Source organism: Choristoneura fumiferana, chromosome 3 (assembly GCF_025370935.1).
Source record: "Choristoneura fumiferana chromosome 3, NRCan_CFum_1, whole genome shotgun sequence".
Classification (NCBI taxonomy): Eukaryota; Metazoa; Arthropoda; class Insecta; order Lepidoptera; family Tortricidae; genus Choristoneura; species Choristoneura fumiferana.
Window position 1 is genome coordinate 8,555,347 of NC_133474.1, and position 26,923 is coordinate 8,582,269.

Below are 26,923 nucleotides of genomic sequence, written 5' to 3' on the forward strand. Positions count from 1 at the left end.
ACGAATAATATGTATAGATAAGGTCAAAGTTACAAAAATATGGACAAGACCTTAACTCAATAAAATTGTGAACACATATTTTTTAACTTCGGCACTACTATTATAGTTGACTGTACCTATTGCCTTGTAAACCTTTGAATAGTAATTGCTCGTATTAAAAACAAACTATTAATAACGCTAGCATAAATGCCAAGGCGACACAAGTAACGCAAAGAATATGCCAACCTGCATAATGCAGATATGTGATATGACATGCAAGACATTTTCCTCGCGGATACCTCATTCGATAAACTTCACGCTGTTTAGTTTTTAACTACTACAAATTACGAAATTAATGCGATATTTTTAAGCAGTAATCATCATCATCATCGTCTTAGGGCCCCGAGATACAGGCTCCTGCCTAGTTCGGGGTCCGCCGGATATCTCACTGTGCGAATATTTTCAATGATGAATTTTAAATAAATTTATTCTTATTCTTATATCAGCCGTAGGACGGCCACTGTGGGACATAGGTTTCCAGTTGCTTCGATTGGAAGCGGCCTGCATACACCGTGAACCTACGGCTTAGTGGTCATCCGTCCATATCGTTGGTGATCCCCGAAATGTGATAGGTACCTATTCTTCTTTTTAGGGTTCCGTAGCCAAAATGGCAAAAACGGAACCCTCATAGTATCGCCATGTCCGTCCGTCTTTCCGCGGCTTAGTTTAGAGACTATTAGTGCTAGAAAGCTGTAATTTTGCATGGATATACTTAACAACCGATTAAGTAGTAGAATAATAGTTAAAGAGTAAATAGCTGTCTAACTTGTAAAATATACCTACTTACTTTTAAAATAAATAGACAAAGATAGTAAAACACCACATGTTTTAATGTTTTATATGTTAAAATAATCTATGCAAAGATTTTTTCATAACGGCTACGGAACCCTATCCTGGGCGAGTCCGACACACTCTTGGCCGGTTTTCTTGTACCAATCAGCAATAAATATGTCGTAGCAATGGTGCAGTCGGCCGCTGCATTGATGCCCAGCATCAAAAGTCATACATTTCATAACCTGCCTTCGGGCAGTCGGGTAAAAAATAATACCTTTAGTTTTTATGGCAGGAGGGTCACTCGATGGGCCACATGCTGCACCACAGTTTGAGTATAACTGGTTTAGAGAGCATACGCGCAAGTAGGGAATTCCAACTCAGTTGTTCGGAAGATAGAACGAGAGACAACACGAGGAAACTATATAAGGAAAACTTTATTTAGAATGAACACTAGATATCCAAGTGGACAATTTCAACAAGCTCTCAATGGCGTCAACGACACTAGTTTTTGCCCGCGACTTTGTTTACCAAGAATTCGTTTATCGCCATTATCGCATGCCCGCGGAAACTACTTAGGTACTTTTGCAATTTTCCGAGATAAAAACTATTATGCTATTCGCCTCGTTGATACTAGATAGCTTGATAGCTATCTATCTCCATACTAAATTTCATCTAAATCGCAATTTAGGCGTTTAGAGGTAACAGACTGACAGACAGAGTTATTTTCGCGTTTATAATATCAGTAAGGATTGATAAACTCAAATTTCATAATGCAAGTCGAATATAATTAAATCATTTTCATTAGACATGACTGTATATAAAACAAAAAAGTAAAAAAAATTGCTTAACTAAAAAATAATAATTTTTAATTGATAAACTAATAAAAAGAAACTTATTTTTAAAAACTTGCTACATCTAGCTCGTAATTTTCGGACAAGGTGATTTTTTAATCACCACCCAAATCGAAGTCGTTAATTTATTTCATTTTAAATAAATTCGTGTTGTTTTGTTCCATGACATTTGTCAAATCGTCTGGTCCAATTACCAAGGACAACCAATAATTTAAAAATGTTAATAATTCAATGAAAAATATTACGTATTTTTCAATGAATTATGTTCTTATATCGTCACCTAATCACATGAAATCTGATTGTACAATGTACATACCTACTGGTAGGTACCTACCTAAAATAACTAAAGCAAAACAAAGTCCTACAGTAGCTTTAAGTTTTATATTTTAATTTGAATTTTTAAACTTGATTTAATTTTTTATTGCCATGATTATTTCTTGTATGATTGCATTTTATCTAATTAATTATTTTGAACATGAAACTACCGTGAGACTCACTCATATTTTATATAATGACCCGGATAACTCACGTCTTAAATCGAGTTTAGCTCGACATGTTTCGGGCTAATCCGTAGCCCTTCGTCTTCGGAGCAACGCGACTCAGCGGCTGCTGCAACACGTACATGAGTTATCCGGGTCATTATATGAAATATAATTAATTATTATTTTTATTTCAATTGTATTTTTATGTTAATTTGATTGGCTTTCGGCTGAACTTTAAATTGTATTAATGAATTTACATACTTAAATATTTCACACGTAAAATTTTGAATTTTATGAATAAATGAATATGAATATAAAGATCATAACAAACCCACATTTTGGCCGTTGGCATTTTTACCCAAATCTTCGGGCCAGTAATCATCCGGGTCGTGTTTTGTTTTTATATGGGAGGCTGCAAGTATTGGAAAGGTCTGTGGACGGTTGTGCAACACGAGCTCACATAACTGCATCCACGACCGCCGCAATCGAGCTATTATGTCACGCAGGTAAATTTGTTGGTAATGCTTATAGCTGACACACTTGCTGATGGCCTTAAGCAGTTTGACTGAGTTAGCTCGGATCAAATAATAACTTTGTTCGTTTTGAATATACTGTTTCGTGAAATAATTTTAGAAATAAATACTTTAGACTTACAAAGAATAATAAATGAGCCAAATAAATGATGGTACAAATGTTATAAATGCCAAAGTTTGTAATACGTGCTTAGGAACCTTTTTGGACGGTAATCTACTCGTACACATTAATTTGTTTAGCTTAGCTTAAGTTTGGGAGCGCCAAAGTTCGCTCGCATACCCTTCGCTAATCATATCGTAATTTTTGTCTGAATCATCGTTTGTCAATTTTTTTTCCACTTAAACCTTACAGTTTTCTGAAAACTATGGGTGTGGTTAGGTTTGTTTTATAACAATTCTGAATAATTATTGGATTTAGAGAAAAAAGAGTTATGACAAATGATCGCTCTGACAAACATTAGGTACATCAGACTTCCAATAGTATGCGAACCGATAATGGACCCCTTAAGTTTATTTTCAATCCCGTAAAGTTGATAATTTCTACGAAAACTGAATTAGTTAAGTAAATACATAAAGGATGGCTCTGACCATGGGGCTTTAAATTCTAGGTTCGATTCTACTCACAAAATTAAGCTACTTTTGTTTTGTAACATTTTCAAAAAGTCTCAAAATTAATCATGTCTTACAAAATGTATCTTGGTAACGGGGCCTTTAAATATGTTTTGACATTTATTTGACATCGCCAAGATAAACATTTATCAATGTGCCGTCAATTTAGTATTGTACGAGTATCGCATACATTGAAAATTACCTTAATTTTTATGAAAAAAAAGTGATCATATTTTTAAAAGGTAGCAGAACAAAATTAGCTCAGTTATGCGTTATGCGAGTAGAATCGAATCCTGGATTTAAAGCCCCATATGGTCAGAGACTCCCTGTATACAAAAATATATCTACTTAGGTAGGTATTTTATTATTTGACAAATAAGAAACGACACAAAACAATTAGCCACATTAAATAAGAAATTTAATAACTAATTAAAACCAAAATAATGCAAGTTCCTTAGTACTAAATTTAAGTTAAATTAAATTAATAATATTTAAAAATATTTTTTTAACATTACGTTCTTTGATACGATATTACATCAAATCAGCATAATAACAAAGAATAGTCAAAATGTCTAAATATAAATGAAGTTCAAAAATTTTAGCAAGTCAGATTTAAATGCAGTCGTGCCAAACATTATATACCTCTTAAGTAAGACGAATTATTGTGTATGTTAGCCTTACAAAAATAATGTTATGACCGTGCATACGAAATTGATTACTTCAGATGAAGGTCAAAGTGAAGTTAAGTCAATATAATTTTATTTTATTTGTCGAAGCCGAGTGCCGACACGATGGTTTCAAATTGTGAACACCTCTACGCATGCCTAATCTATTCTACCAATATTATAAACATAAAAGGTTGTGAGTGTGTTTGTTTGTTACACTTTCTCATGAAAACGGCACAGTTAGATGGATTTTGCTATTTTTTTTTATGTGCAAGGTCGACTACCTACCCGACTAACTGGCGTAACTACGCATGTAAGTAATATCTCGAAATAAGCTGAGTGTTCTCCATATAATACAAATAAAAAAATTATTTTTTATTTTTCATTAAATTTAAATCCAATAGGAATTTAATAAATTTCCGGGATTTCAACTGCCAGGTTTAATGTTACTTAAAGCTCAGAAAGTCTACTTGGTTACATAAATCCGGAAAAGCGAAATTAAACCTAGTTACTAGGCGTATCTACCATGCACCTACAATGTGCACTTTTCGCTACTTAATATGTATATCCATGCTTTGGTACGGCCTGCACATTAATTATTGAAATTAAAGTTGGTCCTTCTATCTATATATGTGCCTGTTTATACTAAAAATCCATCATTACGTCACGATACATATTTAGGACTTCATCTTTTGTTACGAGTCGAAAGATAACTGATTGTTTTCTTTCACTCAACAAATAATGGATGAAATCATCAATTGAATTTCCATATTGATAAACAAGTTTATCTTAAACCCGAATTTTACGCTCGCCCATGACGCTTCCTTTACTTCAGGTACTTAATACTAAGACTCATGAATCATAGTTGCGTTATTATTAGCATTTACTTTATTTAATTTACAATACTCGTACGTTTTTAAATCATCGATTCAAATTTCAGCCCTTGAGAGTAGTTTTTTTTAAAAAACCAGGCCATATACCACGAAGTGCAAAACTCGAACTTCGTAATGTTGCCGTCCCGCTGACGCTTATGTCATTTAATACGCGAGTGAAAGGGACGGTGCGATATGAACTTCGATTTGCGAGTGTCGTAGTAGCCCCTCTGTAGCTACGATTTTTGTCTGTAGTGCATCCGATCGCTTTGTTTATTCATAACTTTTTCTTAATCCCAGTCAGTACCTTATGTAGCATAGAGTCGAGTTCTTCGCCTATGCAATGATTTTTGTATCGTCCGATCATTTTTTAACCGACTAATGTCTAACTGTTTAAAGCGTGTCAGTACTTAATCACGGAAAACTTTTTCACGAAATCTCCCAAGGAAACTTTCAATCAATGTATGTGCCTAGTACCTATACAGTCCAGAAAACTGAAACACATACCAGGGTGGAACCTTTTTAGGGTTCCGTAGCCAAAATGGCAAAAACGGAACCCTTACAGTTTCGCCATGTCTGTCTGTCTGTTTGTCCGCGGCTTTGCTCAGAGACTATCAATGCTAGAAAGCTGTAACTGTGCAAGAATATACATGTAAACTATGCCGACAAAATAATGCAATAAAAAAAATGTGTCTGACACGCTCTTGCCCGTTTTTTTTTAAATAATCAATGTCTCTATGGCAAATGTACGAGATGTCAACATGAAATTAGGTAGCAAAGGTTCCACCCTGGTATGCGATTCATTTTCTTTGACCCTGTGCCTATTCCTGAGTTCCTTTCGTAACTTCGTAAACACCGACACCCACTCAATCTCCTGCGCCAGGAGTCGTATTTAACATTCGAACTCCAAGTCGTTACTTGTCGTTTGCCGCTATTGTATTATGACGCGCAGACTCAACTCACGCGCAGCGCGGCCCGCGCAGTCGCTGACCGCGCGGTCCCGCCGACGCCCGCGCATGTGATGTTATATTGGACCACTTAACTCATTGAGGATTACTCGACGCGTCCTCGCGTCCTGTTAACAGACATGGTAAGTAGTTTGATCATAGAGCGGGTATCACAATTGGATTGTTAGAGCTTTTAATAGAATTAAGCGGCCCTTAATGATAAGAGCGATCGATATTATACGTAGTTTTTTCATATATTTAATTTTTCTTAATTTATAAAAACACGCTTTAGATGTTTACTTACTACCGACTCTCGAGTGATAATAGGTAGGTAGGTATAATAAATTTTAGTTTGTGCGATAAAACAAATCAAAGGTCTCGATAATCATTTAGTAGCGGTTATTACTTATCCCTAAATTAACCATTTTCGGACATTACTCCGATATGTAATAATAATAATTATAGCTAGCATTCTTTTCATAGATTACCTATAAATTAAATATAATAGTGGCTTAATTTCATAGTAAATAAGGTAGCTCATTAAAAATGAAAATAAAGTATCTGCTTGCTTATTATTCTAATGTATACGTACCTACCTACTTGCCGAGTAGGTAAATAAAAACGTGAATTCTTTTAGGTAATTAATTACCTATGTATATGTTATGAAACAAGTAATTAATAAGGGCATTATAAATAATGACAAGCTATACCGGGTAAAGTGATAATTATATTATCTAAGCTTAATTATGTATCACATTGTCCGGTCATTATGAATATTCCTTCGTAATTGTTGGGCAATTTGATTACAACTGCTTTTTGGGCAACTGAAGTCTAATTCAATCAATCGGAAAGTTAGGTGCGACGACGACTTGTTAGGTTCAACTGCGACCAAAACAATCGCGAGCCGAGCGAGCGAAGCGAGTGCGCCGCGGCAGCGGCCGGCGAGTGCCAGAATTGAATTCAACCATTAGATATACATAGGTAGATAACTTACTTTACAGATTTTGATAGATTATTTAATTATATAGGTAAATGCAACTATAAAACGAAGAAATTTTATGTCAAAAATATAAATAATACTTAGTAATGAAGCACATATATTTTTATTACTCTGCCCAATAGGTGAGAGATATTAGGTATGTACAATGCCCGGACAATTTAATTATTTGAATAGTTATTTTGCCATCTCATATTGGTCATTTTTCATGCTCCGGCATTATGAAAAATGACCGATTTATTACTTGGTCCACAACATTTTATACATTCTTTTTTTATTTTGATTATAAACTACTTATTTAGCTAGGTATAGACAGGCTAGCACCTAGTGCCATCCACGAAGACGCGTGATTTTGTCAAAATTAAACATTAATGACATTGTAATAAAAACCACGGCACGCGATACCTAATAAAAAAACCGCGGTTATTTATTAGATTACCTATGATTCACCCAAATCCGTCTAGCCGTTTCAGCGTGAAGGAGTAACAAACATACTCACTCACTTACAAACTTTCACATTTATAATATTAGTAGGATAGTAGGATGAAATACTTCTAAAGCACTAGACCTATTTTATGTACATTTAACTAATCGTAGTATAACTAATATTAATACATGATCAGCAAAAGAAGGTTAAACAAATGAGTTTATGAGTTTATTAGAATGTCATTCAAGTTTGTGATTTTTACAATGACTGTGAACTTATACTGTTTGAATTTTTTAAAAGTTGTTTGTTATTTACCAGGTGCTTTATATCGATGAACTGAGCCATCTGTCGATGTTAACGAAAATCAAGAAATACACGGTGTAGGTACAATAATACATGTGCATAGCGATGCGCCCCGGCTTCGCGGGGGTGTAGTTTTTGGGAAAGGGAGGTGAAAATTTTGGTTTGGATAGGTAGGAGTATTTAATTAAATGTTAAGAAAACAACGTCAATTTGTGTCTTAAATATTGAAATTTTCCCATTAAACTAAGTATCTAAACAATCTGTACTGAAATACACCATGTAGTTTTTATTACAGTGATAGATAAGTAAAATGTTTAAAATCCTTCAATGTACTAAATCTGGTAGCTGAAGTTTTAGTTAATTACCTAAACCTTTCAAGTATAGGTGCATCATGAATATTGTTCATGTTTATATTTAAACCGATATAATTATTATAATGATCCTTTTTTACCCACGACGTGACTTAAATATGCTCTAATATCAATTTATGTTTCATTATATCTGGGTTTTGAGGTTTTTGATTTAAAAAATGTAGCAAAATAGGTATAGTACGCATACTATGCCATAGATACCCGGTACCCGACACATTGTTACCTATATTACGATAATTTAATTTATTTTTTAATTTCTACCCATTTGCTTGCCTTCCTAATTTTACGGTACATGTTTGACGACAACACAACAATGGATCTTGCGTCAGCGGCGTACGAATATATTACATTCTCACATGACAAAAGACAATCGAGGAAATCAGTGAATCACGTACAGACGAAAAATGAATGGCGTAGGATGAAATCTTTTCGCTGCAAATGTAGTGTTGATTGACATCCCATATAGCTGCCAAAAAATCATTGTAAAATGTATCCTGAAAAGGCACCTACATATCACCCTGGTACGCGGTTTCATAATTAGCAAATCCCTTTTAACCCCACTGCCCGAAGGAGGGTTGTTAGTAAAGTTTTTATAATTAAAACTAGCCGGCTCTTAAATGTAGTAAATGTCAAGTTAAGAGTTCATTTGACATTGACATGGTGAACTGCAACACATACAGTCAGTACGTACGAGTAGCAGAAGTGGATGAGCACCACAACCGCTCATAATACACTTCTGCTACTGACTGCACAAATGCAATAACCGATGGAATAAACCATTAGTGCCATCTTCAACCTCGACATTGGCGTAATTATCAAAAAAAATATGGAGCTATGTTTCCTAAAAAATGATTAAACTGCAATATTTTCATCGGTATTATTGGCGGGGCTACCTATTTATTTTTAATTCAATGAAACTACTTATTTGTGACAATAACCACCCAAATTGGTATAGTTCCCAATTAACTACAGTTTGCTGCATTGTGAATTAAGCATCTAGGTTTAATGGATTTGTTGAGATCTGTATGAAACATACGAATATTTGTTTTCGAGTCTTCGATGCTTAGAATGTGTATATATTTACGTCTAAGTACCTATGTATGTTTATTCGATGCGTCGTATCTTTATTAGCACGTACAAGCTTTGGTCTGCTCAGTTTGGTCCTAAGTCAATTTAGAGTCAATTGTCTCATCATATGTATAGGTATTTTGGTTTTTTGGTTCACAGTCTTACCTTCGTATACTAATCTTACATAGCCTTATATTTGCTGCATATTTCCTTCAAGTCCGGTTGATTTATATCTGGTATTTTGTATAAATTAAGTACATAATTATGTAGTTCTCCGTATCCTGTTAGTCGTCTGCGCTATTTTCCATTTTATAATAGGTATCGTGACCTTGGATTGGTGACGGCATAATTTTAAATAACTTATATTTAGTTCAGTGATTATTTGGACAGTAACAAAATACCTAATTTATCTTATTTTTCCTGTTGTCCGTATTATTGTACCTAAATATATCGAGATATGTAAATTTTACAATACAATACAATACAATTATATACTTTAATTTCCAACCGTTTATTATTTGATTAAGATACGTTTGATTTAGATATGTTTAGATCGTGTATCTTTTTGTTAGAAGTTTGATTGAATTGCATCGAAATAGTACCTACATTAGTAGAGGCCGGGAAGTAGAGGGTTGCCGGCCAAGCAGATATAGACCGGTATGGATGCGAGACCGGCAACCCCACGTTCCGACCGTGGCTTGTATAGTACTTTTCTTAAACATGACATGAAATAAAATAAAAAAAGGTCAAATGCGAGTCGCACTCGTACATGAAGGGTTCCGCAAACAGTTCAGTAAAAGTTTTTCTTAAAATTCTTCTAATATAAGTTTTTTTGCTGACTACTGTATGCCCCTGGTAACCAAAGTACTCGTCAAGACGACAAACGAGTCCAAACGGTTGAAGATATCCACTTCAAATTTGAGTTGAAAGGTTCCACTCGAGCAAACATTACACTGCAAATAAATATAATGCTTGTAATAAGTTTTTGTTAATACAAGCTCTTTTGCCGAATGTACTTTTTGTTGACTGCACTTGCATTGTCGTCTAAACTACATATCTGTGCCAAATTTCAAGTCTGTACTATTAACTATTGAGGAGTTCCCTCCTGCAGAGACGATCGTGGCAGGACCACCAAGATGTCACTACCAGATTATTGTATTGTCACCAAATTTACATAAGTATGCCAAATTTCAAGTCGATCGGACCACTGAAAGTGGGTCATATTTACCTTCCAAGATTTGACCCAAACAAACAATAAATAAATAAATAAACAAACAGAGCAAGCTAAAGAAAAGCTTCTAAAAATATCGCCGAATTTTAAGCACTTGTGCAAGTATTTCGAATAAAAAACAATTTGAATTCTCATCCTCTTTGGTTCTGGCTGTTTGCTTCTGAAACCATTACCCGAAACGCGCCGCGCGCGGGTCAAAAAAATTGCTGTCAGCGCGGTTCATTCATTCGCGGGAAATTCGGCGGACTTCGTATGTTGTGTAATTAAATAATAAGACGGCATTACTTTTATCTGACAGTTAAAGTTAGTCGACAGGTGGTGAAACAGGCCATTAGTATGATTTTTTTAGTGTAAAAAACAATAGGTAAACATAGTGATTAATACGGTGTGGATTTGGCGAGCGCTTTATCAAAGTTGGCTTTATTGAGGTTTGTGGTTCATAAATTGCTTTATTAATTTTGCACAAAAACGAATTAACCACACAATCAGGCATCATTATAATCGCAAACTTAAAGGTAGACTCGTACGTCTTAGCAACGGCTAATAACGCCTAGCAACCAAAAAACGCTGAAAAAAACACGTTTCTTGTATGACGACTCCCTTCAATTTGTAACTTTATTTTATTTTTATTATTTGATGTTATAGCGGCCACAGTAATACATAATCTGCGAAAATTTCAAGTATCTAACTTTTACGGCTTCAGAGATAGAGCCCTGTGACAGACGGACGGACGGACAGACAGACAGACAGCGGAGTCTCAGTAATAGGGTCTCGTTGGCACCCTTTGGGTACGGAACCCTAAAAACAAGAAATTAAGCTGGCGGGATATGGTAGTCTTGTCGGCCTGTTGTGCTTGTCTGCTGGCGCGAGCCGCAGCTCGCGTTGAATCAAAGGACGGTCGTATTGCTGGCCAGCGGCCGAAAAAGTTGTATGAAATCTCTTTGCAGGCCGCTAGAGTGCGCGCAGGCAGCCGAGCCGAAGCGCCTGCAGCGCGATACTTTCTGACCTATTATTTGTAACACAACGTCAACATTTCATGTCATGTTTTAGAAAAATACGTTTTCTTTGTTGTTCTCATTAACATGTTAATAAATAATATATTACTCATTCATCGTCCCAGCCTATATACGTCCCACTGCTGGGCACAGGCCTCCTCTCAGAACAAGAGGGCTTGGGCCATAGTTCCCACGCAGGCCCAGTGCGGATTGGGAACTTCACACGCACCATTGAATTGCTTCGCAGGTTTGTGCAGGTTTCCTCACGATGTTTTCCTTCACCGCAGCTCGTGGTAAATTTCAAATGTGATTCCGCACATGAATTTCGAAAAACTCAGAGGTGCGAGCCGGGGTTTGAACCCACGACCCTCTGCTTGAGAGGCGATAGGTCAAACCATTAGGCCACCACGGCAATCATTAGGCCACCACGGCAATCTCTCATTATAGCGAGTTTAAATGAGCTAGTCTGCCGTTGGTATTTACTTATGATATTATGTACCTTATTTCACAAATGTAGTCATTATGCGATTAAAGAGGAAAAAAGGTATTTCATCATAAATTTTTGTCGGTTATGCATGACGACACCAAAAATTGGTAAAATAGGTATTTAATAGAGAAAATGAAATGTAACTTGGTGTATGATAATATCTCTCTGTGTAAATTTATAACGATTATCAATTCCAAGAATTAATTTTTTTTAGTTAGTTACTAGTAGATTCTTAGGTCAAAAGCAACCTTATCTAAGGTTATCAAAGGGTCAATTAAGAATTTAGACACTGATATAAATACTATGTCATTATTTACGTATAGTCGATCAGGAAATAAGAACAAATACTTTGCCCACCCGCGACTTTATGAAGCTACCGCGACCTTATGCAACTAATGTGCGTTCATGCACCTCCTCAACCCCCAAACTCTAAGAACAAGAACACACACAAATCACACAAACCCAACTATCATCGCCACCACACTACACTGACACATTTAAAACTCAACCATATAATAGTTCATTCTCAGAGCAACACAACCGTGAAAGATTGTATTACTCATTGTGTAGTAAATAGTTTAGATTTAGAAAATCGACGATGGCGGTTAAACACGTAGCGGTGAACCGGTAATAATGTGCCTATTATCATGCTAACACAGTAGCTACCTAAATCTATTTTATTTATGTGCAATCTTTACGTTTTAACAATAATTATTTGAGTTTTTGGCGTTACATTCTGGATTTGATACAGACATATAAGACTTACCTATTTATAACATCCACATGGAAAAATAGAATAGTTGTCGACCTTCAAGTCATTTGTAAGTAACAATAGTTATTTGTGCAACAAGAGACCAAAGTTGTTTTTTGTTGCGAGTGTTGATTTTGAATCCCGAGTAAGCGAAGGATTCTATAATTGAATCACGAGCGTTAGCGAGTGATTCTAGGTTAGAATCCTGAGATCAGCAAGGGATTGAAATACACGAGATGCAAAAAAACTTTGGTCTCGTGTGACACATACAATTTTTCACCTCAGCAGCGAGAACATAATTTAAATTTAACATAAGAATAAAACCACATATACCTACCTGTTTACAAAACAAACACATTTTTTTTAAATAGAATCCGATTATTATCAAATATAATAATTACATTTAAAACCATAAAAAGAGTCCAGTAGCTACAATACAAATCGCATACTCATAACATGCAATCTTAACTTCTTGTACTAATGTCACACTTATTTTTTAATACTGCAAAAAGCCTCATCTCGGGGTAATTGAAAAGGTTGAACAATTAAACCTTTAAATATGATTTTTATTAAGATTTTTATTACATAAACATAAATAGATTTGTTAAAAAATCATTCAATTTAACAAATAATAATTATACTGTAGAGGCAGTATACGGAATTCTTTTATAAAAAAAAACAAGAGAAGCGGCTTTCGTGCAACGAGGTTGCATACTTTATTAAAAGATCGGGAAAATTTACATTTTGGAAATATTTCGATATATTTTTAATACCAAAAATTTAATTTAAGTTTGTAATCGACAAATTTGATCCTATCTCTTGCTTTTTCGAGTTGAAGTGAAATGACAGATCAAAGTAAAGTTCAAATATTTGGAATTCAGTGAGTAGACCCAACACTGTACTCAGCATTTAAAAAAAATAATTAAAAAGTTACTTTGTCTCACGGAGTGAGCAAAATGCGATTTTGCTCACTGATTTCTCATAGCAAAACCTGCCTGTTTGAGGTGCAAAAACATTTGCTGATCGAGTTATTATTTATATGGAAATTGGAAACAAGATTGTGTCACTTCTATTGCATAAATGCCATTCACTCTGTTTAACTCATACCTACATAATGTCCCATAAAGTGCAGTCGTAAAACTTGTATTTAACGCAGCAAACCTATCTATATAAATAGATAAAAATGAACTACAGAAATGAATATTCACGCAACACCTATTTGGTTAATTTTTATTATAATAATTTATTTTTTGTCGTGTTTGTTAGACAAATTTTCTGCAATAAGAAAATCCGGATTTAAAAAAATCCCTGCCAAAACTGAGCGTGTGAGGTATAAGATGCTTGCAGGGTTGATTTTGTATCTTAAATTAAAAAAAATAAAACAACATTTTGTTAGAAAATTCATTACATTGCATTTGTAACAATATTTGTATTATATTGTATATTAAGCGCTCACTTGCAAAATACTTGTATTGCCATATAAATTACGCCCCTACCTACCTATACCGTGAACTGCTTCAACTTTGCCCTCTGGCCCCAACATTGCCTGATTCAATTTAGAGTCGATAACTAGCACCCTTCTAGGTTTTTAAAGTTTATCCCCCCGTAATAATAATTCCCGTGTAGATAAAAGTTTTAAACTTATAAGTGCTGAGTTATGGACTCTAAATCGAATCAGGCAATGTTGGGGGCAGAAGGCAAAGTTGAAGCAGTTTACGGTACCAAATTTCAAGTCAAGCCGAACACTAGAAATGGGGCGAATTCTACTCCGAAGATCTTGGTTACTGATAGAGACAGACACTGGGACTGGTGAAACTAATGCACTAAAACAATTGCTTTGCTTAACCGCGACCTTATGATAGCTCCTCCACCTCCACATCAGTGTGGAATAGTCTTGTCTATTTACTAAATAAAAACGCCCAAGATAAGGTTCCGTAGCCATTACAAAAAAATCAAGTAATATTTTTCTATGGATTTCGTACGGAATCTTCCAAGTTTAGGTATATTTTATACCATAGGCAGCTATTTGCTCTTAAACTGGGTACTCATTATTCTCAAGTAGTTATTCTTGTAAATTTGATATACTTACTACCATCCTGACCATCCTGTTTTTTTTCAAATTTTTCCACTCAACAGTTTAGATCCAACGATAGGTACCTAGCCCACACTTATGGTTAGTGGAGAAAAAAAATCACCCCCACTTTACGTCTATGGGAGGCACTTAAAAAAAACTATGATGCAATTTTTTTTCCTACCATTTTGTCTGCATAGTTGCTTGCTACATTATAGGTAGAGTCATTCACGAAGACGCGTGCCGTGGTTCTTATTACAATGTCGTTTGTCTAATTTTGACAAAATCACGCGTGGATGGCACTAGGTATATATCCGTGCGAAATTACAGCTTTCTAGCATTGATAGTCTCTGAGCAAAACCGCGGACGGACAGACAGACAGACAGACATAGCGAGACTTTAAGGGTTCCATTTTTGCCACTGGCTACGGAATCCTTAAATTGTGATAATAACTAATAATGAATCGTTTCCTTGCAGACGGATACTTTACCCGTCTTAATCCTGGGACTACTGTTCCTGGGTTGTCCCAGAGGGTCAGCTCCGCAAGCTGTTCTCAAGACATTTACATTGGAAGAGCTGATACCACTGAAGGTAGACTTTTACCCGGATAAATTATTCGGAGAATGGATATCAGGTAATATTCGTTTTACGGGAATATTATATAGAATTGGGTACGTAGTTACTAGTTACAGGTAAAGTTAATAGAAGCGTTGAAAAACAAAGTATCAAATTCTAAAAAAACTACCACATCGATTAATAAAAGACGGATTATGGAGATTACAAATAAAACAATAAAATGCAACCCCGAACAACCCCGTTTTCGAATTCGATTAGAAAAGTTTTTGGCATAATAATTTTTCTGACGACAGCTCTATAAAGTCATTTAAATACATTTCATTTTTAAATGAAAATTCACACATGTAACATCTTCCAAACATACACAAAATTAACATATATATAGCACGTAGGCAGGCAGCGTTAAAATTGACAAAACCGTAATCAACCATTCTTTTTTGTTACACAGATAGTGAATTCGTAAGTAAGGATGGTGCTGGCATGGTGAAATATGACGCCGCGACTCAATCTAAGGAGACACTTATAAGTCATGCGGATTGTGTAAGTTTTATTAAATTGGTGAATATTGTAGACATTGATGGCCCATCGTAGAACCTTTTCATGTAAATAGTTATAATGTCATTGCATTGCATAACAAGGGGATTCATTGTGTAACTTACTGTAAAAACGTTCCACATGGGTCATGAATCAAATAGTTCGATAGTACCTACCTGTTGTACTGTCGCGTAACATCAGCTACATTATATTATATAATATCTAATACCTGGGTGACCGGCTCGGGCTAAAACTCGATAATAAGCGTTATCCCAGATATAAGAACATGCTAGATCGAATTGTCATCCCCGGAAACCCCTACATACCAGATTTCATCGACCAGATTCGAAATTTTTGTAGCCGTTTCCGAGATTCTGAGTATGATTTGTTTTAATTATTTGCTCGTATTAGGTATAGGCCACACCCGGTATATATATATATATATATATATATAGTATCATGAATGACCGATTGATTGATCAACAGACAACGCACAGCCCGCAAGTCGCCGTAGCTATACCTTCCACCGCCTAACTTTGCCTAAAAGTTCATTGCCCCGACTAGTACCAAAGTAGTAAAAAACTATAAAGGTAAAAGTCCAATAATTGAGTAGGCAATATACCGTTAAGCGATTCGAACACAATCCGGGAGTAACGTTAAGTCGTCGCATAAAAAATGTATCTCAAAAATGCGTCAAAACTGAGTATTAAGTAATGAACTTTTAGGCAGATTTATATGGCGCGTGGTATAGAGACTTGAGATTTGGCAGACATATTTCTTGAGGATTACAGAGGTCCCTAAAAAAGATTTTTCGAAATTCCCAAAAGATAGAGAGCTAGATAATTTAAATAGCAACGCCGCGAGATAGAACTAGTGTTTGTTTAAGCAAGTAAATTTAAATTACAGTGTCTACAAAGAGTTAAAGCTAGAATAACAAAAACTTTGTCACGTATTTTTATGAAGATGAATTTATTAACCTAACACAGATAATTGCAAGTTGACCTCCCATTATCATGCAAATGCCTTATTTTGCACTCTATTTAGTATAAGATTACGTAAGAATAGGTACGTAACTCGGTTAGAAACCGTGATTAAAAATTCATGCCATGTTTATACCCGCACTAACTTTATCAGTTTACCTTGAAATTCCTCTATCAACTTAACTCCTAATTATATATCTAAGTAATCGCGAAATATAGAAATAGAGGCTTTTAATAACAAGTCTAGGACAAGAGATTCTCTCCAATCACATAAATTATGACTTATGACCCTTTTAGATGAATAATTTTAAACCTTTTTTTCCAGTACAATTTAAGCACTAATGGTTACTCCGTCTCTGCATTGTCAAAGGACTTGAAATATTTATTGCTGACTTCGCAAGTAATGAAGGTAAGCAATTTCAAATTTTTAAGCTGGAAATTCACTATCGTAAAATTCCCTTTGGCTTTTATAATATTATGTTATATAAATCTTGTCGCGGACAATTTGTACCTCCCTTATTGTCCCCACTTACCTTTTGGTATAATTAATGGCTGAAACATACCAAAGTACATATTGCTACCTATATAAATATGTAAGTGTATAAACGCGTGGGAGGGATGGATATAATTCACAGTAGTCATATGCTTTATGTACCGTAAAGATTTGCTATATGCTTCGCTGGTCAAGTATGCAAACATGGGGAAATATAATTCGGATCTCTAAATATTTTTGCGTGAAATAAGATTTAAATCAGTAAAATCTGGGTTATATTTTAATTAATAATTTTATACCTATAATTAAGTTGTCTACGAATTTTAATGGTTATCTTAGTTCTTTAGCTTAGACTTCTACTACCTTGGCATTATTATATTAGGTAGGTAGTACGAACCTAGTCTTACATGGTTTTAATTTTTATTATGCTTTTGGTATATTATAATGGTAAAGTGAGTATTTGATAATTCGGCAGATTGATCACTAATTAAATATTTTTGTAATAATTAATTTAATTGTATAGGTGTTTAAAGAGTTATATATAGCGCTAATGACATTAACAAATAAATAAATACAGGTTGATAATCTTGAAACAACTACTGAATATGGTTCATTCATACATTTGACCGCTGGCTCAATATTACGTGCAAAACTACACTGTAGATAAAATTCGAGCACATACTTACTCTTCACAATTTAACTCATTTATCAATTGTTATTAAATAAAACTATGATACCAATTTAACGACTATGAATTAATTATGACTAATGAGGTTTTTAGAGTTCTGTAGCCAAAATGGCAAAAACGGAACCCTTATAGTTTCGCCATGTCTGTCTGTCCGTCCGCGGACTTGCTCAGGGACTATCAATGCTAGAAAGCTGTAATTTTGCACGAATATATATGTAAACTATCCCGACAAAATGGTATAATAAAAAATTAAAAAAAAATTATAGTACCTCCCATAGACGTAAAGTGGAGGTGATTTTTTTTTCTCATCGAATATTGTAGTGTGGGGTATCATTGGATAGGTCTTTAAAATCATTACGGGGTTGCTAAAACGATTTTTCGATTCAGTGATTTGTTTGCAAAATATTCAAGTTTAAAGTGCAAATTTCCATTAAAATCGAGCGTCCCACCACTCTAAAATCTATACCGGTGAGTGGAAAAACTTGAAAAAAAAAACTGGATGGTAGTAAGTATATCAAACTTACAAGGAAAACTATAACGGTTAAGTTTTCTTGAGAATTATTAGTAGTTAAAATATACCTAAACTTGGAATATTCCTTACAAAAATACGAAAATATTATTTAATTTTTTCATAATGGCTACGGATCTCTATTTCGGGCGTGTCCGACATGCTCTTGGCCGGTTTTTTTTATGAAGTTGTTTCTTTACAAATTGAGTGTCATTTGACGATCGGATTATCTAGTGGCTTAGAGAACAAGAGTATAGTTATAGGTTGCCAAGTATTCCAAGTAGGCATCCAGCACTAGCTTTGCTTAGCTCGGGACTAGGTTAATTGTTGCCAATCGTCCCATGCTATTTATTTGTGAACCGTTACCGGTGTGGTGTGGACTAATAATAATGCCAAAATATTAAATACCTTATTTTTACTTTACTCCGCGACCACACGTGCAAGTCAGCTACTTCTGTGTGACACGTGTATATTTTACTTACCATAAGAATATAGTACTCGTATCTTGCACAGGCGACAACAGATAGGCAACATCGCCCTTTTAATTAAGTAGTTCTTTAAATACGAGTATTTACATTTTGTCTTATTTATTTTTATTTCTAGGTTTACCGGTATTCACGGATCGCCGTGTATTCGGTCTATGACCTCGAGAGCAAGTAAGTGATTTCAATAACATTGTGCTTGTTAAGGAATTGTTAAAGCGTAGCAGGCCGTGTAGCCCTTAACTGTCTAATATACATTTGAATGACTGACTTGCATATGTTTAAGTTTACATACAAAACTTAACTTCATTGCAAAAATGAAGGTTTGTAACTATTATTAGTATAACAATATAATGTTTTAAACTTTTGTGAGTTTCACCCAATTAATCACGATTTACATGTTGCTGGCTATCGTTTCGAGTAGACAGATAACACTTTATTTTTACTGGGTGCGCCTTGAAATGTTGACAAACTATTTATTGAATTTCATTTCACCGAAAACAATTCATCGAATATTCAATACTAATATTTTCTCTTGGAGTAATTTCACTTCATCGAGTATTCATTACATATTAAAACAATTATTAGAACAACAGCACAAGGATTATTCTTTGCTTAAAAATACATTTCATCAACTATTCATGAGACAGAACAACTAAATGTCGCTGTTTATTTCTACGACGTATTATCATAAAATACCAGAAAATAGGTTAGGTTAGAACTACGACGTCAACAAAAATAAATCGCTACCAGAAAAGTAGGTTAGGTTAGGTTAGAACTGTGACCCTAAAAAAATAACCGGTACCAGAAAAATAGATTAGGTTAGGTTAGAACCATGACCCCAAACAAAAATAATTCGCTACCAGAAAAGTAGGTTAGGTTAGGTTAGAACTGCGACGCCAACAAAAATAAATCACTATCAGAAAAGTAGGTTAGGTTATGTTAGATAGAACTGCGACCCCAACAAAAATAAATCGCTACCAGGAAAGTAGGTTAGGTTAGAACTGCAACCCCAAAAATAAATTTCATTCAAAAAAGTATGAAATATGAAACTGCCAAATAAACTATCTATTAAATAATATTTCCAGAAATTAAAAAACAGTGATTTAAAAATACTCGTTTTAATCATTCGAGGTAATGAATATTCGATGAAATGAAAAAATGGGAAACGTTGACTTTTAACTGATATTCGATATAAGTTTGTCGACATTTCAAGGGTAAACCAGTTTTACTAGTAAGTTTACTAATATTCAAGCCATTATCAAGTGCCAGATGCGCTTTTAAAGAACTACTTATCCAAATACCAATGAAACTATCGAGGTATTCCTAGAAATTAACCATCACTTAAATTGGGGTTGTTCGACAAAATGACGACTATATGAGGTGAGAAATACGTACTCAACATTTAACACAATACTTACGTTAGGTTCCTTTAGTATACTTCTAGTTTTTACGTATTTTAACATACTGTAACTAGATCACGTCAAAAAAAAAAGAAATGCTGGGGCTGGTGATTGATGTGATTCCTTCCACTAAACCGATCTTCATGACAAAAAATTCCCAATGTGTTCTCGAGACAGAAGGTACTATTTTTGATTTCCGAATTTTTGCCTTCAAGCTTTTAACCCCTACCTACTCCAGTTTAAGAAGCCGAACCCATCTCAAGACCCCAACAACGGCATCAACCAGCAACCTTATACGGAGGTACTCATATAAAAAATTCATGCTTATTTCAGGTCTATCAACAAGATCGGTAAAGGTCCCCTACAGGCAGCAGTTTGGGGCAAAGGCAGGTCCCTGGCCTATATCCAGAATAACAACGTTTACTACGTTCCCGACGTGACGCTACCAGCTGTCACCACTCTCACCACCGAAGGGGTACTAGGAGAGGTCTACTTTGGCGTCGCGGACTGGATATATGAAGGTAGGATGATCTTTACAGTAGCCCAAGCTCTGTAATCACTAATGGTTGGTCTTTGTCACTAATGGTGTGGTAATGGTAGATTTTTAGCGACGATATCTGGTATAAAAAACCATAATCATTCAACAACAACCAAAGGACCCGACTGCAAAAAATCCCAAGTGTAAACTTCTTTTTCTCCAACTTGCTCGGAAGTGTCCTCATTAATGTTAGACCGGGAAGTCCATCGTTATATGCGTTGATGCGATAATAAGTTAAAAAAAACCGGCCAAGAGCGTGTCGGATACGCTCAAAATAGGGTTCTGTGGCTATTGCGAAAAAATCAAGTAATATTTTTCTAAGGAAATCGTATTTTATACGGAATCTTCCAAGTTTAGGTATATTTTATACTTTAGGCTGCTATTTAAGAGTAAAACTACTAATAATTCTCAAGCAAACTTAGCCGTTATAGTTTTCCTTAAAAGTTTGATATACTTACTAAAATCCTGAATTTTTTCAAATTTTTCCACCCATGGGTTTAGATTTTAGAGGGGTTTACATTTTATCAAAATAAATTTGTGCGAAATCCTCAGTGCGTGAGTCCGACTGGCACATGGTCGGTTTTTTATGACTTATTTGGGATTTGGGTTACTAGATATAAACTAGTATTATTTACTAGTTTTGTTTCAACGATTTTAATCGAAACATAAAAAATCTAGGTAGACGGTTCAACATGATTAATCGCCAAATATTTGCCAGGCTTTTAACGACTACGGCTACACTAAAATTTGGTTTTATAGGCGTCAGGTTAATAAGGCCGCGAGGCAATTAATGTCGAATAACGTTTAAGCTAACTTACATTACGTCAAACGACGTTGATAAACTCATTACCTAGTAAAGACATTACCTACCTCTATTGTTTCTAAGCGCATAAATAAAACAATGGTATAAACAGAAAAGTACGACACAACAATGCATGTAAATGGTGATAATGTACTTTAACCACTTTAAGTATGTATGTATGTACGACTTTATGCACTTAACATTAAGGCCGTGTATACATATTTTTGCAATTTTGGCCGTGTCGATATCTCTGTACGTACGTGCTCTGAGAAGTAGACTTTTTATGTGATTGTAAAGACAAAGGAATCAAAGTGATACGATTGCTAGTTATAAAAAGTAAATAAAAGAAGTGTGCATAATCGACGACTAAAATGTACATAACAATTTGACGGAACAAAATGTGGCTAGAAAAAATTTACATTATTGTGCTTTCTGTGATTCCAGAGGAGATTCTCAATGCTGCCGAAGCACTTTGGTTTTCGCCACACGGGACATCTCTAGCTGTAGCTTACTTCAATGACACGCTAGTGGAATCCGCTTCATATCCCATCTATGGGGACCCATTCGACCCGATGAATCAATACCCTGAAACTATGAGCTTCAAATATCCCAAGGTTCGTTAGTTAAAATTCTTTTTATCTCATAAAATAAATACCCAGAGTAAGTAATTTTATAACAATGAAAATATGTTTCTAATTGTTAGGCAGGTCGCGTCAATCCAATGGTGGGGTTGAAAGTTTTTAAACTTGGAAATCCTAGCAGCGAAGCTCGTATCATTCCGGCACCTGTCGATGTTATTGGCCTGGACCACATCTTGGGTCGAGTTTCCTGGGCGTCTGATCAAAATCTCATCGTCTTGTGGCTCAACAGACGACAAAATATAAGCATTTTAGTGAACTGTGATCTAACAAAGGACAAATGTAACTTACTTCAGCAACAAACTGAACCTAACGGATGGATCGATATCAACGAACCATTTTTTGATAGCACTGGAAATAAGATGCTCGATATCCAGCACATGTATTCTGGAGAGCGAAGGTTTCCGCACGCCACTATTTTTAATTTCAATACTTCAGAAACGGAAGACCTAAGTCCTGGGAATTTGACAGTCACAGAGATTTTAGGCTGGAACGAAGAAAAGAACACGGTTTATTTCATAGTATCTCCTGGTAATCTGCCATGGCAAAGACAGTTGTGGTCGTCAACGGGCGGCGCTATGCGATGCGTCTCGTGTCAACAACCCTCTTGCTCCAACGTGGACCCAATGTTCTCACCAGGTGCCAGTTTTGGTATCTTATCTTGTAGTTCAACTAATGTTCCTCCTAAAGTATTTTTATATACTGCGCAGGTAATTTAAAAATACCACGCTTTCAACATTAATTTGTGCTTATTTTCTTAAAAGCAGCATTATTTAATGTCATGTTTTACTTTCAGACTGATAGTTTTAAATTATTGAAGGACAATTTTAAACTGAGCGAGAAATTCAGCAAATACAATTTGCCCATGGCTTTGTTCAACACGATAAGTTTAGGAGATGATGTGATGGCAAATGTGAAGTTGCTGCTTCCGCCCGTTATTGAAAAGGGACAGAAATATCCAATGGTCGTTCGTGTGTACGCTGGACCAGGGACTTCCAGGGTCAAAGACTTTTTTGACTATTCAGGTTCGCACAAAATATAAACTTAAATTAATTTTCTCTTTTTTGTGAACTTCTTGGTATTTGATAAAAGATACATTTGATAGATTTGATTGCAGAATACTATAATACATATTTAGCTGCTAATAGGAGTTTCATAGTAGCCTCTATTGATGTCAGAGGATCCAAAGTACTGGGTGTCGAGGCCATGCATGCCGTAAATAATGCTCTTGGGACTGTAGAAGTAACAGATACTCTGGATGCCATCAGGTAAGTTATTTATCAAATAGTGTACCTATATTAGAAGAACAGTAGAAATTGAATCATGACCGAGGGTGGAACCTTTGTGCTACTAAGGTCATGTTGGCATCTCATACTTTTGTCAAGGAAATCATAGTGAAATTCAGAGGCGTATTATAAGTGCAGGGTGGGTCATGGGCGCAATTTGTTAGGGGCGCCGGCCGCGGCACCATGTCACACTTTGTACCTAATAGAATTTGAATGCGCGCTTCTTAGATTCGTAAAAGAATTGCACACGCGCCACACATGGGATAAATTAGTTAAAATATGGTTCCACCCTGGTTCATGAATCAATTTGTTCGACTGTACATACATTTCTTTCCAATCCAAAAGGTAAAAGAAAGTAACTTCAGGTTCAATTCTTGAAGCGGCGATTAGAGAATTTTAACGTTAAAGATGGCGCCAGGAAGAATAGTGTTCACTGTTAAGAGTGCTATTACTGTACATTGTGAAGAAAATTAGAGAATGTTTTGATGATTCACTTTGTTTCGTTTCAGGATCTAGAGACAAAGTACTCGTTCAAAGACCCTAAGCGCGTGGGCGTCTGGAACTGGAGATTAGAGAATTTTAACGTTAAAGATCGCCGGAAGGAAGAAATAAGTGTTCACTGTTAAGAGTGCTATTACTCACACATTACATTGTGCTCTTACATTTTGATTATGATGCTAATGTATATCACTGATGCTGAATGCTGATGTATTCACTTTGTTTCGTTTCAGGATCCTAGAGACAAAGTACTCGTTCATTGACCCTAAGCGCGTGGGCGTCTGGGGCTGGAGCTATGGAGGATTCACCACGACGATGATGCTGGCCAAGGACGACCAAAATACGATTGCGTGCGGCGCTGCCGTCGCCCCCGTCACCTCCTGGCTTTATTACGGTATTATGGTCAAATTACGAGTAAAAAAAACTTGCTTGCTACTATTGTTGTATGCATGTACTTAAACTCGTTATTATCATTGAAGACAAAGACAACAGTAAACTTAACTTTTAAAAACCGGCCAAGAGCGTGTCGGACACGTCCAATATAGGGCTCCGTAGCCATTACGAAAAAGTCAAGTAATATTTTTCTAAGGATTTCGTATTGTGTACGGACTACGGAATCTTCCAAGTTTAGTTTAGTTTAGCTTAGTTTACTTTATACCTTAGGCTGATTTTCCTTGTAAGTATACTTACTATCATCCTGAATATTTCTAATTTTTTTCCACCCAAAAGTTTAAATTTTAGAGGGGGCGGATGCTCGATTTTAATAAAAACTTGCACTTTATGAAAGTTGAATATTTCGCAAACAGGTCACTAAATCGAAAAACCGTCTTATGACAACCCCCAGTGGTTTTTAAAGACCTATCCAACGATACTCCACTATAGGGTTAGTAAAGAAAAAAAAAACACCCCCACTTTACGTCTACCGTACCGCGTACGTCTAGGTATACCCTAAAAATATGTTTTATTTTTATTTTACGACTTTTCGGCGTGACTGATATGTATCATCATCATCATCATCATCCCAGCCTATATACGTCCCACTGCTGGGCACAGACCTCCTCTCAGACCAAGAGGGCTTGGCTTACTGATATGTATATTCATGCCAAATTACATCTTTCTAGTACTAACGATCTCTGAGCTTAGCCGCGGACAGACAGATAGACGGACAGACATGGCGAAACTATAACGGTTCCTAGTTGACTACGGAACAAAAAAAGGATATTCGTGGTAATATTATCTATCTATATAACCGCTCACCCAATCAAATTTAGATTGGTTTATGGAGTGTTTTTGTATTTTTTATTTCAACTCCAAATTTTGGTACATTCATTTTGTTATTTTGTTGTTTGTTCCAAAAACCAATCTTAATTTGATTGCTTAATAGCGACATCTCTTGTCCGGGTGAGCGGTTAGTTCCGATGGGATGTTGGAAGTTTCTCGATGAGGGCTACAACATAGATGTCGCTAGTGTCGCTGCTTAAGTGACTAAATAAGAAAACAAATAAGCTGAGATATATGGTGCATAGGAGAAATTTGTGTCTGTACTCCTGTCCATTGGTGGTCTAGAGGCATAGCACGCAGCACGGAATGCTGAGGACCTGGGTTCGATTCCCAGCGCTGACTCCAAAAACCAATCTTAATTTCCTTCTCCACTGTTATTCATAGATATAATATGGAACTCGCAAAGTACCTTACGCCTGATTCAGTTCATTATCATTTATTGGGTTAAAAAAAAAGCTGTCGTACCTAATCTCTACCTAACCAAGTGGTTTGCCCTGTGGCCTCTTGAGCAGAGAGTCGTGGCTCCAGACCTGGTATAGTCCCTATGAGTTTTTCGAAATTCATAGGCACATTTTGTAAATATGTTTTAAGTAAATTTATTTTGTTATGACGATCCCTATTTGAGATACCATTTATTTATAGTTTTAGTTTTACTTTTCATTGACATAATTAATAATTTGATTTCTTGACAACTCCCCCTTGAGGACGAATTTAATTTATTTTGACATTGTATTTTATTGATTGTTTTTTATATTTGCTTATTTTTACAAATTTTGACGATCTCAGCATAAATTCTTATATAATCTGACTTAATGTATTTATATAATGTAATTGTTATGTTGAGTGAATAAATAAACTAAACTAAACTAAACATGAGCTTCACGGTGAAGGAAAACATCGTGACGAAATTTGCACTCACCTGCGAAGCTATTCAATGGTGTGTTCGTGAATCCCTCTCATTCTGAAAGGAGGTTTGTATTCACCACCGAGACTTATGTAGGCCGGAAATAGTTAAAAATATCGTTTTTTTTTCAGATTCGATATACACAGAGCGTTTCATGGACTTGCCGCAGCTAAATCCGACGGGCTACCGCAACTCTGATCTGATGTCGATGGCGGAGACGTTGCGCGGGCGCAAGTATCTGCTCGTCCACGGCAGCGGCGACGACAACGTGCATTTCCAGCACAGCATGCAGCTGGCCAAGGAGCTGCAACACGCTGACATTGAGTTTGAGCAAGTGGTGAGTCCTCACACGTATTAAAACAAAAAGTCGCAAAAAAATATATTTTCCCATAAGATGTCACTGAAGATTAAGCAAGATGATCTGAGTACTAGCTCCTTGAAAAAATTACATTCTCGGTCTTCAAAGGGTTAAAGCTAATCTTCCACAAATTCTTTTAAAAATACTGAACAAAATATCATGTTTTTCCCCCCCTTTAAACCATCTTCCTCATCAGTTAGTGACTTGCGAAACTATTTCAATTCCAGAGTTACACAGACGAAAACCACTCGCTGCGAGGCGTGAGTCGACACTTTTATCACACGCTGGATCGCTTCTGGACTCATTGTTTCTATCCTTAACTTATTTATAAAAAACTAGTAATTTATTTACAATTGTTCCAGTGACAGTGTTCAGCATTATTGTAATAAGTTTGATCTCCAAACAGAAATGAACGTTACATTTACTTGTAAGAAGTCGAAGACAAATGTTGTGCTTAAGCATAATAAATACTGTAAAAATA

At 35.6% G+C, this 26,923-nt stretch overlaps 1 protein-coding gene across 2 annotated transcripts; it reads left to right on the forward strand.

Annotated features, from left to right (window-relative positions):
* The first annotated feature begins 5,780 nt into the window (after window positions 1-5,780).
* Window positions 5,781-26,923, forward strand: LOC141426492 (venom dipeptidyl peptidase 4-like). 2 transcript variants are annotated; one of them, XM_074085426.1, is made up of 13 exons: window positions 5,781-5,915; window positions 14,951-15,107; window positions 15,498-15,589; window positions 16,889-16,972; window positions 18,856-18,908; window positions 20,471-20,658; window positions 21,922-22,091; window positions 22,181-22,825; window positions 22,912-23,140; window positions 23,221-23,383; window positions 24,133-24,293; window positions 26,216-26,421; window positions 26,670-26,923. In XM_074085426.1, the coding sequence occupies exons 1-13, from the start codon at window positions 5,913-5,915 to the stop codon at window positions 26,760-26,762; spliced, it is 2,244 nt and encodes a 747-aa protein (XP_073941527.1). In that variant the 5' UTR covers window positions 5,781-5,912; the 3' UTR covers window positions 26,763-26,923. The 2 variants fall into 2 exon arrangements, with proteins under 2 accessions (XP_073941527.1, XP_073941528.1); XM_074085427.1 differs by having other exon boundaries at window positions 5,782-5,915; window positions 23,233-23,383.